The 14049-nt window shown below is 43.4% G+C and overlaps 1 protein-coding gene across 1 annotated transcript; it reads right to left on the bottom strand.

Moving 5' to 3' along the window:
• On the bottom strand, positions 3437-6106 carry LOC8082793 (protein FAR1-RELATED SEQUENCE 5). Its single transcript, XM_002441915.2, has 2 exons — positions 4043-6106; positions 3437-3637 (listed from the first exon to the last, which is right to left on the bottom strand). Exons 1-2 carry the CDS (start codon positions 6104-6106, stop codon positions 3437-3439), a joined length of 2265 nt encoding a protein of 754 aa, XP_002441960.2.

Raw genomic sequence — 14049 nt, 5'->3', positions numbered from 1 at the left:
TAGTCAATGTGTTTGAAAGTTTAGTTATTAATAAGTTTAGTTGACTAAAATTTAGCAAGGGAACCAAACAATCTCTAGATAGATCCTAATTTTGTCATTTATCTATGTACTTTAAGAAAAATATTTTTACAACTTGTATTTTATGACAGTGTATATTTATAGATACATTAGGATGTGTGTACGATTTCAAAAGTTCCAAAAACTCCTGAGTACCCCCTCGTCTCTTTTTAATTGCTGCTTGCGCTTCTCAAAAAACAACTGCCTACGATTATATATTAAAAATATTAATATTTATAATACATAATTAATATCATTAGAAAGATCTTTGAATCTAGTTTTTTAACAAATTTATTAGAGATACAAATGTTGTACGTATTTTCTACAAATCGAGTCAAACTTATAGCACGCACACCAACGACGATAATTAAAAGGGACAGAGGGAGTATGTATTTTAGTGAAATTTTATAATTGCATTAAAGGTTAGTTTGCATTATACATTTTGCCATACGCTTTCTATTTTGAATTATAAGATATTTTAGCTTTTCTAGATATATTATTCTTATTGTGTATGTATACATTATATATCTAAATACATAACAAAAGAAGCATATGTAAAAAGAAGATTTTTACAATGGTTGAAGAGGCGATGAGAAGCAATTGGTGTGTCTATGACCGGTGGACCCAGAGCATGAAAAGCGATGAGAGGCGATGAGCGTAAGGCGATGAGAGGCGATTGATGTGTCTATGGTCGGTGGGCCATAAGCGTCCCGTCGCCTCCCATCGCCTCCGAAATTGAGAGGATTAGGGATCTAATTAGAGGAGTGGTAATTCCTTTTTTTGTAGTTTTTTATTTTAATAAAGGGTAAAAAGGTAAATGTGTAATTGTAAAATGTGTAGTATAGTTGAGTATGTATAATTGAAGTAATATAGTTCGATTGGATTCTAAATAGATTAACATTTTGAGAAATTTCTAGGGTTCATCAGGCCACCAAATCCTCTGCTCCTGATGACATTCAGACTGTCGCGTTCTAGGGTTCATCAGCTGCCGCATCCTCCTCTGCCACTGCCTAGGTCCCGCCGGCGCTCCCGACCTCGGGCGAGGACATCAAGGACGTCATTGTCAAGGCCGGCGAGCTGCGGGCAAGTAGGGGGAGTTGGATCCGAAGACGCGATGTACATGAAGAAGCCGACGGCGGCGGCGGTCTCCCCCGCGCCCAAGCCGTCAGGCTCTGGCTCTAGGAGCTCAGGGCCGCCGCCTTCAACGTCGACGCCCTGCTCGACCGCCTGGGCACTGTCATGGCTGTGTCCAGGCTAGCGGCCGCTGAGCAGTCGCGGAAGCGGAAGCGGCCTGGCCCAGCGTCGAGCTCAGTCCGCGGCAGCGATGGGAGCTGTACAGGTTGCAGGCCAGGGACGGGAGGAGGACGACGGTTCAACCAATGCAGCGCCCACGGTTCCTTGAATCTGCCGCGCATCGCGACGAGAGGCCCATTGGCCACAACGAAGAGACGGAGAAGATTGTCCGTGATCTGGTTTCTGACAGTACAGAAATGGAGGTGATTTCCCTTGTTTTAATTTTTTCAGAGTTCGATCCTTGTATTAATTTTCTGTTAATTATTTTCTGATCGATCTCGAATGGTCTAAACGATTCAGTTATCTGGCTCTGGCTAATACAGGTGGATTCGACACTACTCATTGACAAAGGCTATGTTTCTAATCAGGTTGTGGGGATGATTTTGACAATGTGCATGACATACTCATGTGAGCAATTCCATCTCAGTACTTGGATAATTTTTTGTGAAAACTTTGGAGTGCTCTCATATGTCTAAATTGACAGCAATTGCCTATTGTCTTTTGATTCAACTCTTGTTTGTGTTACGTCAGCACTTATCTCAGTTAGAGACTGATCCTAGTTGCTAGTTAGTGAAATATCACTTTACAGCTTTGTATTCCACTTGTAGAAAGGACTGATTTTGTGGTGGAATATCATATGGTAGAATTTGGTTTTCCGGTGAAATAATAGATTTATAATGGAAAGAATAGCATGTTGTCATGAGGTTTACTGAAAAGAATAGCATGTATTGTGTCATTCAGAATGTTTGAAATAATTTAGCATGATAAAATTAGTGGCCTGTTGTGAGTATGGCCCTATGATTCAAAAGTAGTCTTCACGTTGTAATAATTTGTACACATGATGAATGTGTTTGTAACGTGATCCCTGATGACAAAGCTCTTCTGAGTTCTCTGAGTTGTGTCTATGTCGCAGGTGTTGGAAGAGCTGAAACAGCTAGAAGATGCCAAATATGGTTCACCATTCAGATGCCGCCCCAAATACGCCAATGAGTTTAACCTGTACCATGACGCTCACTTGGAGCAACAGCAGCATCCCCATTGGCAGGATATCGCACTGCACAAGTGTGCTAGAACTGGATTTAGAGAGGCCACACCCTGTAGGTTGTATATTTGTTGGTTGAAAGCAGTGAGCGCTGAGCAGTGTTGTATAACTTTTGCTTCCACTCATGATTGTGTATGGCACTGGAATATGACCATGTGAACCTATGATAAGTTTGCTGGCCCGGTGTCGTGACTTTTCTGAGATACATTTATGTGGCATCAATGAATATCATTATTCAGATTTTGCCAAATACGGTTCACATAAGTTAACTTGATCTCTTTTTTTTTGCTGCAATGGAATTTCACAACTGAGTTGCACAATTATCAACAGCAGAGTATGTCATCGAATCAATCATATTTTGACAAACGAGCACTCACATGAATAGATAAACAAAACACAAGTGCAAAACCAGACTCACGTTCACAGAATAAGATATTACGGATAAAAATTACACCAAGAATAGTGCAAGATAACAATCTAAACCACAAGGAAATTTATTTTAATTAAACTAAGGGTCCTCAAAAATTGAACTAAGGCTCCTCAGTATTGGCATTGTTGGCAGCGACCTTCTGTTTTAGTTCCTTGATCTGCCTAGACATTGCATTCTGATTCTTTCGTAGGAAGTCGATCTGGCTATCCAACATTTTGTACCTCCCATTGAGCAGCTTGATCTGTACTCCGTGGATGTAGGGGTCCGGCGGTAGCTCTACCGACTGTGGCATAATTCCATGTGGTAGTGACTAAATTGAATTTGAATTCCGATGTTAATTTGTAAGCTCTAGCTATTACTACTGCTGCGTATTCAGTCGTCAAGTATGAATTCCCTTGAATTTCAGTTTGTTCAGTGTAGGCAAATTAAAACAACCAAAATACACACCATTTTCTCCACTCCCCTACAGCTACCTCGACACGATCCCGAACCTGAACCGGGATGAAATCATGAGCCAAGCACAGCACAAGGATGGTTCCGGCACTAGTGCGTTCAGGCAGTACGTCCGGCACTTCCGCCCCAAGAAGAAGCTAAATGCACAGCGCTAGGCTTTCTCAGTGGCAGAGGCAGACCTCCCGGACATCCAGCTTCAGCACCTCTTGTTGGAGCGCAACAACATCCAGCTTCAGCACCTCTTGTTGGAGCGCAAGCGCCGGGAGAACATCCAGCTTCAGCACCTCTTGTTGCAGCGTCTGAAATAGATAGAGGATGTTAGATTGGTGGGCATGGACGTAGGTAGCAGCAGTGATCTTCCTCTAGGAAAGCATTCTCAATAATCCACGATAACAATGTAATTTAAGGTATAATACGCATTCTTAAAGAATTCAGTTTTCACTATTACCTCTTCGTTCACCTAATCAGGGTGTGCTGAGTATTAGTAGAGAAATAAAGAATCAAGTGTTCATCGTCTCAGTGAATCACACATGCACCAGCGTACCTTTTATGCAACACCAAGCGGATCCTTCGCAAATCATATATCGAGCACATCCTCAGGGAGCTTTATTTCCTAAAAACGTAGAGGAATGTTAGTCATAAGTCATAACTACACATGCGTCACAGACAAGACATTGTTGTTGATGAAGATTACTCTTAACTACCTCTTTTCGCAGGGGGCATGTTCGTCGATTGTGACCCTCTTCCTTACATAGGGTACATTTCACCGTAGATTTCTTCTTATTTGAAACTGACTTCACCTTTTTCTTCGGTGCCCCTCTGCCTGGCACATGCATGGGATCCAAGACATTTGTGGACTCTGTGGAATCAATATGCTGGGCTTGCGGCAGCACTGGACCAAACTTGTTTCCTCCGTTCTCTCCTCCATTAGGCAGGACCATAGCAGCTTCCTCTTGCAGAACACGTTTCAGCCGCTCATATGCTTCAGGTGAACGAGATGCTACAAAGGATGCAGTGTGACTGATATTACGTAGCTCACGGTACCTCTGTAGGCTATCAGAATAGTCATACATGGTGCTCTTCCTTATAGGAGGAAATGCACTCTTGGCTCCCATTGTCCACCTTTTCAAAACACAGCACTCTGGAAGCTTGCGTTCATCGCGATAGCCCAATACAAAGAAGATGTGTGAGCAGGGGGTTCCAAGGGACTGTAACTTAAGACAAGAACAAGAAATTCTCTTCAGAGTGCCTTCATCAACACATATCTCACATTTCACAAAGTACTTTTTGTCTCCTTTATCCACCCTTCCAACAATATATGTCTGCAAATCATAGCCATCTAGGTGCTCTCTCATAAAACACTTCATGCCTGCTTTTATGCTGAACTGCACCTTGGCAAAAACTCCTGGTGTGAACATTTTTGCAGCCTCCTTCTCAATAGTTGAAGCATCTAGTTGTAACATTGGCTCAGAATTCTCTGCATCAAAGTCCAGATGTGCTTCATTACTACGCAGCCGTGAAAGACAATGGTCAAAGTGCTGCACCAGCTCAAACAGTGTCATTTTACGATCTAGATTTACCTGAAGCCTAGAGTTCAGGCTCTCACTCCGCTGGTTGCTCCTCAGTCCTAAATAGCACTTACCAGCATGATACGCAGCACACCAGATTTCCCTCCTCTCATACATCTGATAAAGCCACGACTCTTGATCTGTAACGTTATGCTTATCCAAGAATTCTAGCCATTTCATCTCTAACTCTTCTATGGAGCAACAATCATAAAGGAAATACCTAAAATCATTCTTGACACCATCATCATGCAGATTACGCACAATGTTCTGCTCAATATGCCATATGCATAGCCTATGAGATGAATTTGGCCACACCACCCTGATTGCTCTCTGCATAGCAAGGTCTCCATCAGTGATCACGGAAACCGGATGCTTCTGAGCCATGGCATCAGATAATGTGCTAAGCAGCCACACATAAGACTCAATAGTCTCCTGAGCAACAATTCCACAAGCAAAAAGAACCGTACTGCCATGGTGATTCACTCCAACAAAAGGAACAAGAGGCAGGTTGTATCGGTTCGTTTTGTACGTGCTATCAAATACGACGACATCACCAAATGCTCTGTAGTCAAGCCGACATTGACAGTCACACCAGATCAGTCCCTTCAGGTGCCCTTCCCTATCAGTCTTGTACTGGAAAAAGAAATCAGGATCTCTACGTTTGCATTCTGTCAGGTAACTGATGACTGTTTGAGCATCACCAGCGGCAACTGTCTCCAGCTTATTGCGATGGCAGAAATTGTACAGGTCCCTCATTGTATATCCAACCTTATCGTACCCACCGTACTGCTTTTGCACAATATCCATTATCTGGTGTTTGCGGATCCCAGAAATCTGCATCTCCAAAATCTCAGCTTTCTGATCATCGCTGATTCTTCTATGTGAACGCAGCAGACAAGCAACGTCTGGTTCCGCCATCGGATGGTTGTGTCCACCGATGAAATCCTTCACATACCACTGCTCTGTGCTCTGATCTCGTGCAATCACAAGTTTAGCACGACATCCAACACGAGTAATATTCCGTGGTTTCCGCTTCTTACTCTCCCTCTTCAGCTCCTTCTCTTCTCGAAAACCTTCACGACTGCAGACAAACTTCCGAAGGGTAATCTCATTATGGCCACTGTCCCACTCACAGTAGCTTCTCCTCACACTAAATCCTTTCTCCTTAGCATAGTTGTTATAAAACTGAAATCCTTCTTCTTCATTACCAAACATCTGCCTAACAATTTCATTGTACTCCAGCAAAGAACCAAAACCCGACATTTCCTCCTGCATCAATCAGCAACATTAAACAAATTAAAATTCCACAAAACAAACTAAAGAAATCGAACAAAGACATGGTCGTAGCGGCGCAACAGAAAGCCTCATGTCCATGTTAACATTTTCAATTAAAAAAGAAATAAGTATGCCACGCTGAAACAATACTAGTGCTTGCTATAAACCAATATAAATAGTAACAAGGATAAAAAAATTACTCTAAAAACTAGACCAAGCGACCTGCTAAGAGTAATTAAAGAGCAAATAGAGTTAAGTGCACAGCAAGATGCATGAATGACAATATGCAAAACCTCTACATCAACAGATAGGCTTGCACACTATATAACAAATCAGTGAATGATACCAGGGCTTCTTAAGATTGTCTGTGGCCTACTTATATGTGCATAGTCTGAGAGAGTACCACTAGTTCCTATATGATTATAGAACCTTAAGTATCATGTATCCATGTAGCTTGTGGCTCAGTCCTGCCCCATAGTGGTCATGTTTGGCATGATAGCTAGCAGCCTTGTGGCCTAGCTGCTCAATCAGTTGGATTTTATGTCCAGTCATATTTATATGCCTAAAGACCTAAACCTTTGTACTAGAGTAGTAATCTGGTCCTTGAAGTTGAACGACTAGGAAGCTGTGGAAATGCTAGTTCATGTCATCTCTGCATGCTTGAATAATTCTAATAGTTTGTTCAGATAAATGTAGTAAGTTGAAATAGCATATGGTTTAGAAAACTGTCATTTCACACTTATTCTTCATCAATCCATCTCTTTTTAGAAAACCTCTGCATCAACATATAGGCTTGCACACCATATTATTATTTTTAATTTCATGAGCCCACAATGTACTACTGGTTCTTTAATAGCACAAAAAAACATAGAGGCCATGGAACAATAATTTAATAACATAAACACACACATCTTTCAGACATTTCTCCTCTCTGAATATAAACAAGCCACTGATTATCAATAGATATTTATTGCAAACATTCTGTGCTAAATCATGCATTGTCAAATGGGTTTCAGTACCTATTGGCATGAATTGATGATAGTGGCGCAGCGGTTCCGGTGTCGCTAGCGGACAGGTCGCGCCGGTCTCTGTAGGCCGGGTTGTTTTAGAGGGGAAATCCACCGACGACCGACGAGCAAGGACAATGGTGAGGAAGGAGGGAGGAGCGAAGGGATCCCTAGGCCTCACGCGGGGGAGGGCAGGCCAGCAGCGGCGGCGCTGCACGAGGGCCGGGCCAAGGCAGGCCACACAATGGCGAGGGCGACGCAGCGATGAAGCAGGGAGCCTGCGGCGCTGCACGAGGGCCTCCGGCTCGACGCTGTGCGGTGGTAGGGAGCAGGGCGGCGGCAGCAGTGGCAGGGAGCAGGGCGGCGGCGCTGGCCTCCGACGCAACTGTGTGCGGCGGCAGCAGTGGCAGGGAGCAGGGCTGCGGCGGCAGCAGGGGCGAGAGCGATTTGGGGCCGTGGGCCGTCGGGGGGAGGGGGTGTGCGTGGTGGGGGTGAGGAAGTGAGATGGAGAAATGACCCTTTTATCCTTCAACGAATTAAATCAATACAAATGATTATTTTGCGGAGGCGATGGGAAGCGATTGGAAGCGATTCCAACCATTGTAAAAGGTCTCAAAGAAGATTTTTACAATGGTTGAAGAGGCGATATTTTTAACGAGACAAGTATATATATCAATAAAAGCTTTTGAGAGTCTCGAGGAAATTGTTGTCAGGGCCTGGTCATCCAATTTGAGACGGTAGGGACTAGGGACAATGATCATCATAGAGTCCTCTGTCCATTTCCGGATCCTGCCAAGGAGGATTTTTTATTTTTATTTCTTATTTTTGTAAAAACATATATTTTATCAGCAAAATTTTTCAAATCTAGGCATATGCTGCTGTATCACTGCACAAAGCGTTATTTAGACCTTGTTTAGTTCTAAAATGTTTTACAAAATAGGTACTATAGCACTTTCGTTTGTATTTGACAAATATTGTTCAATTATGGACTAACTAGGCTCAAAAAATTTGTCTCGCAAATTACAGTTAAATTATATAATTAGTTATTTCTTTTATATATATTTAATATTTCATACATGTGCCGCAATATTCGATGTGATGCGAAAGGGCCTCTAGCCTAGTGGTTAGAGCACCTGAGTAGCACTAGCAGACCTGCGTTCGACTCCCTGTGGGAGCGAATTTAAACAGGTCTGCATTATAAAAAAATAAAAAAAGTAGGCTGGGGTTTTCCTTGCTGACTTCGGTTAAAAATATTCGATGCGATGAGAAATGTAAAATATTTTGCAATTTTTTTTAAACTAAACAACGCCTTAAAATCTGTCCTGCCTTTCCGTCAGGTTTAGACACAATGCGGGCCGGTCCTGAGAAATTTTGGACCTGGAGCCCAACCAAAACTTAGGGCGCTCTAGAAACATAAAAAACAATCTTTTTTTTAGATTACACAGTATAACGTAGACACTCAACACGCACGCACATTCACCCCTATGAACACACGTACGCAAACCCTACCCATATGAGCACCTTTAAAGGACTGAGCCAGCAAATCTTGGAGTTCACGAAGTCATCACAAGCGCCTCACTGTCGACGGGCACGTCGCCTACCACTTAATGCATAGCGCCGGAAAATTCTAAATCCAGAATAATTGTTTGACAGTCAATATGTATCAAAAAGCAAAATTCATACGAAATAGTTTTACATATTAAATTTACCTTAAAAATTTATCCATATACCCTCTTTGTGATTCTATCAACTCATCAACTCATTTTGTTTGTTTCCTTTACTCACTTCTAGAAGCATACTCTCATACTGCTGAAATTTAGAAAGCAAATAATTAGTTAGTAAAACTGAAAAAGTAGCACATACAAAATAATACGATCTATTAAAATTTAAAAAACATAAATTCCTCATATATGATTAGTGTATGCTGATGAATGATTTTGAGTATTAATTGACAGACTAAAAAGAAGCGAAGAGAACCTACTAATTTGTGGGAGAAGCGTGGGGAGCGGCGAGCCAGGTGGTCGGTGATGGCGTACTACTATGGCCAAGCGTCTGGCGAACTGTGGAAGGCCGTGTTTAGTTTCGAAAAATTTTGGGAAATAGATACTGTAGCACTTTCGTTTGTATTTGACAAATATTGTCCAATTATAGACTAACTGTGTAATTAGTTTTTATTTTCGTCTATATTTAATACTCCATGCATGTGTCTAAAGATTCGATGTGACGGAGAATGTGAAAAATTTTGCAAAATTTTCTGGGAACTAAACAAGGCCTAAGGGCAGTCTGCAGTCGGCGGCTTGTCGAAATTCAGAATTAGAAAGAACATATATGCACACGTAATAGCTGTCTGTTGATTATTGAAGCCGAAACATTCGATTGTGAAGTACCTTTGCTAGGCATCATAGGAGGCCTCCTGGGCTAAGCTCTAATCCTAGTATAGCCTTCTTCTTAACTAACGTGTTGTTGTTGCCTTCTTCATCTTTGGACTTTGGACTAAGAGTATCTTCAAGGATTTTGCATTTGAGGTTTATATTTGAGTAATTTGTCAAAAAACTCCAAAAAAAAGTATCCAACAGTTTTGTATTTAGAGTTTGCAATTTGGGCAACTTGGCAAATGAGGGAGCAAACTTGGCAAAAATGCCACGTTGTGGACGACTTTGCAAACCCGATCACGCGAGCAAAGCCACACGCGAGGAAAGCACGCACGCGTGGAGACCTTCTATTTTTATTTATCCTTTGCCAAGTACAAATGCCAATTCCCTTAGAGATGATCTATTTTTATCTTTTGCATTTTGTTATGGGAGTTTGCAAATAGCAATAAATGCTCTAACTAAATAAATATACTAGTACTCCTAATACAGCATACCTATATGGGAAGGGGCCGACTGGAGCGGCTGCCCCGTCCCAAATTTATTCCCACACGGGATCACAGCTCCAATGGGTGATGATGGTTCCTTCTACTTGTGCCCAAAGTCGGTGATCGAGACGACGCAATGCTGCTCACACTTGAAGGAAACCGCGACGTACGTCCTATCTAACCATTAACCAACAAGGAGTCAAGGACTGAGACTTCTTGTTCGCTTGAGTTCCGTCGAATTTACCGGTTTGTTTTTTTCTTATAACAAATTAACAAATATTATTTTATAATTTTTTAGACAAGCGAACAGATTTCATGAATTGGGTTGGCCGGATGCATGAATGCACGCGGGTTGCGTCGGTCCAGCAAATTCGGTCACACTTGGTAGAAAATAGAAAACAAATTTTGTTTCTATGGAGACGCGAGAGGGGTACTGTCAAACTTGTTCCTTCTCCGTAAGCTCTGACGAGGAACGGTGCTGAGCTGCTAGTAGAACCACATACACGTCGTCACGTCCACAAAGGACTTTAATTATATATATATATATATATATATATATATATATATATATATATAGGAAAATTCCTTTGTACACGTACGTGTAGTTACTCTCATCTTCAATAAACTACATTGTGTATGTATTCATACTTATTTATCAGCTTGAGTATTGTTGACACCGTTTTTTGGGCACGTGTCTAGGATGGCAGGATAAGGTGGCAGTACAATGTTTACAAAGCGGGTTGCCGATGAGGATGGTTGCCGATGAGGGAGAAGTTGAATGTGACTAAGTCCACAGGCAGTAGTATGGTGCCGATGGCTAGATAAGAAAGTCTGCCGATGACTATGGCAAAGGGTCTGCCGATGATGCAAAGAGGGAGTCCGGAAGCTGCCGGTCGTTATGTGGAGGAGTTTCGGTTTGTCACGAGGGATAGTTTTGTTATTTCCTTAATTATTTCCATCGTTTTGTATACGGATTCCGTGTAATTTGGAATTCGAATCGTGTCTGGTTGTAGCTCTTTGAGCAGGGTATAAATATAGACCCTAGGGCCTTGTAATAATCAATCAATGAATCAAACACACATCTTTACTCATATTCCAGCATTTACTTTTCGACGACTTCGTCATACTTTTTCCTTTTGTTACGAGTTCTTAGGAATTCGTCGACTTAAGCTCGGCGTGTTCTCAAGTTCCGCGTGAGTACCTCTTAGCCGTGACATCCGGGCGCATCGCTGTTGTCAGGACTAAAGTATTCGAGTTATCACCTTTGCCGATAGCAAGGTCAAATCGGCTGGCACGCCTCAACGTTTGAATCGGGTATTAGCCCTTTGTGTTTGCAGATCAGTTTTGCATCAACACATCTTTTGGCACGCCTGGTGGGACAGGATTCAAGATCAAGATCAACATGTCGATCTCTGACCTCGATCAAGAGAACGTCATCCCCGTGACGGAGGCCAACCTCAAGGATGAGCAGAAGCAAGCTATTGCCCAAGCCATGGAAGAGTTCAAGCAGCAATGCCTGAGGTCTCTCAGCATAAACAGGAGCGACGAAGTGGTCCAGAAAGATGCACTGCCGCCACCACGGCAGGTTACCTTTGACGCCAATCCTGGCAAGCTTCAAGATATGGTTGACAATGCCATCAATCGAGCGTTGATTAACCAAGCTAGTGTACTGTCTAATACGGTTTTCAATGCCGTGGCAAGAACTTTTAAGGAAGGACAAATTCCACCAGATTATGTGGGCCCCTCCCATCATCAGCCAACGGCACCAGAGGTCACGGCTCCATCGGCTGCCTTGACGACTGCAAGTGCACAATCTGCCGTCCCTCCAAGTACATCGGGGACTACTGGTGCACTATCTATGCCGATGACAACCAACCCACAAATTTCAGTTGGGCAGCATAAACTGACAACAGATATGTTTGCATCGGCAATGTCAGGGTTGACTCTTCCTCCCAACTGGTGGGGTTACGGTATGCCTCCAGAGTTGACACCGGGAACGTCACAAATAACTGACATGAGGGGCAAAACTCCTATGACATCGACACCTCCCAATGCGCCGGTAAACCAGAGTCCTCGGTATACCACAACTACTACTGCAAGGCCTCACACTGGAAATCCTCAAGATTCAATGTTCCAGATGCCCAACGCATCGGCAGAGTCAATGCTGATGCAACAAAGGTCTATGGCCCAGTCAGGGTATGTCAATTCAACGACGGTACCCAATTACCAATCATCGGCAGCACCTATGCCGATGAACGCTAATAATGGATGGCTTGGACAGCAAGCCTTTCCACAATCGCCCCAGCAGAGTTACCAGACTACAGGGTTCCAGCAAGGGCAGGTCTATCCCGGGTTCCAAGGTCAGGGGATTCCCAACCAGCCAATGAATTTTGGACAGCAACTCGGAGAACAGCCAATCGGTGGACAGCAGTTTGGTGGTCCACAGATTGGAGGACAGGTGATCAATACAATGTTCCGTGCAGATCACGTCCCGAACAGACACGTGGAGGTTCGCCACCAAGTGCCAGATCCGCAGCCGCCTCATCGGCAAGATGCCGATGCATATTGGGCCGATAAGATTGCTGAAGTAATGAGGGAATAATTTGGGGTAAAACCCAAAGTCAACACTTATTCTTATCGGACACCGTATCCTCCCGCGTATGATTTGATCCCGCTTCCACATCGGTACAAGGTACCGGATTTTACAAAGTTTTCCGGGCAGGACGACACGTCAACCATGGAGCATGTCAACAGGTTCATCATTCAATGTGGAGAGGCTGGTAACAGGGACGAATTGAGGGTTCGTCTATTTTCATCATCATTGTCTGGATCGGCCTTTACTTGGTTCATATCATTACCTCCCAACTCAGTAATTACTTGGGCCGATCTAGAGAAGCAATTCCACAAATACTTCTTCTCAGGGGTTCATGAGAAGAAGATCACCGACTTGGTCAAGTTGAGGCAACGTAATGATGAGTCGGTTGAGGGTTTTGTGCAGAGGATACGAGAGGTCAAGAATAAATGCTATAGCTTGGTTCTGGATGATCGGCAGCTAGCCGATTTGGCTTTCCAGGGTTTGTTGCCACATATCAGGGATAAGTATGCCTCTTAGGAGTTCGAAAGTTTAAGTCATTTAGTGCAGAGGATTTCTGATCAAGACATCAAGCCTTTCGAGCCTAAAAGAGCATGGAATAGGAAAGTGTCATTTGTCGATGAAGCAACAAGCTCAGATTCTGATGAAGAACCAGTAATCGGCTTGGCAGAGTGGGTAAAAAACAAGAAGTCGATGTCTTGTCCTTTTGGGCAGAAGGAACCAGAGAAGTTTGCTTTTGACACCGCTAAGGCTGATAGGATATTTGACTTTCTACTTCAGGAAGGTCAGATCAAACTGTCACCTAACCATGTGATCCCATCGGCAGAAGAGTTGAAGAGGATGAGATATTGCAAGTGGCATAATGCAACTTCCCATGACACTAACGAGTGCAAAGTATTCAGACAGCAGCTGCAATCGGCTATAGAGTCAGGGAGAATCAAGTTTGACAGTTCCAAAGCCCAGAAGCCGATGAAGATAGACCAACATCCTTTCCCGACAAACATGTTGGATGCTAAGGGGAAGGCTAAGGTCTTAACATCGGAGACAGCTGAGAAGAGTGCATCGGTAGATCCTCAGCATCAAGTTACTACTGCCGATGCAAGAAGTAAGGGCTTGGTCCAGGAAGGAACTAGCTCAGGAAGGCCTCCTCGATCTGGTATCGTCATAACTCATAGAAGGCCTCGAGAAAAATGGCAACAACGGGAAGATCGGTATCGGCGCCAGCAGGAAGATTATCGACGGGAAGAGGAAAGACGCCGACAGGAGTGGAATCGGCACAGGGATCATTGGAACTGTCCATTCTTCATCCATTGTTGGGAGGAAAATATCAAGCTTCCTACTGTCAGAGACTGCCCTGAGTGCAACGGTTATGATCGGTACGATGGGATCGATCGGCATTATCATGATGATGAACGGCGATTTAATGGGCCGATCAGAGGAAGGGTGTCAGTTCATGACCGGCTGGGGGGCAGAT

This window comes from Sorghum bicolor, chromosome 8 (genome assembly GCF_000003195.3).
Source record: "Sorghum bicolor cultivar BTx623 chromosome 8, Sorghum_bicolor_NCBIv3, whole genome shotgun sequence".
NCBI lineage: Eukaryota > Viridiplantae > Streptophyta > Magnoliopsida > Poales > Poaceae > Sorghum > Sorghum bicolor.
This window is presented reverse-complemented; position numbering and strand designations above follow the sequence as displayed.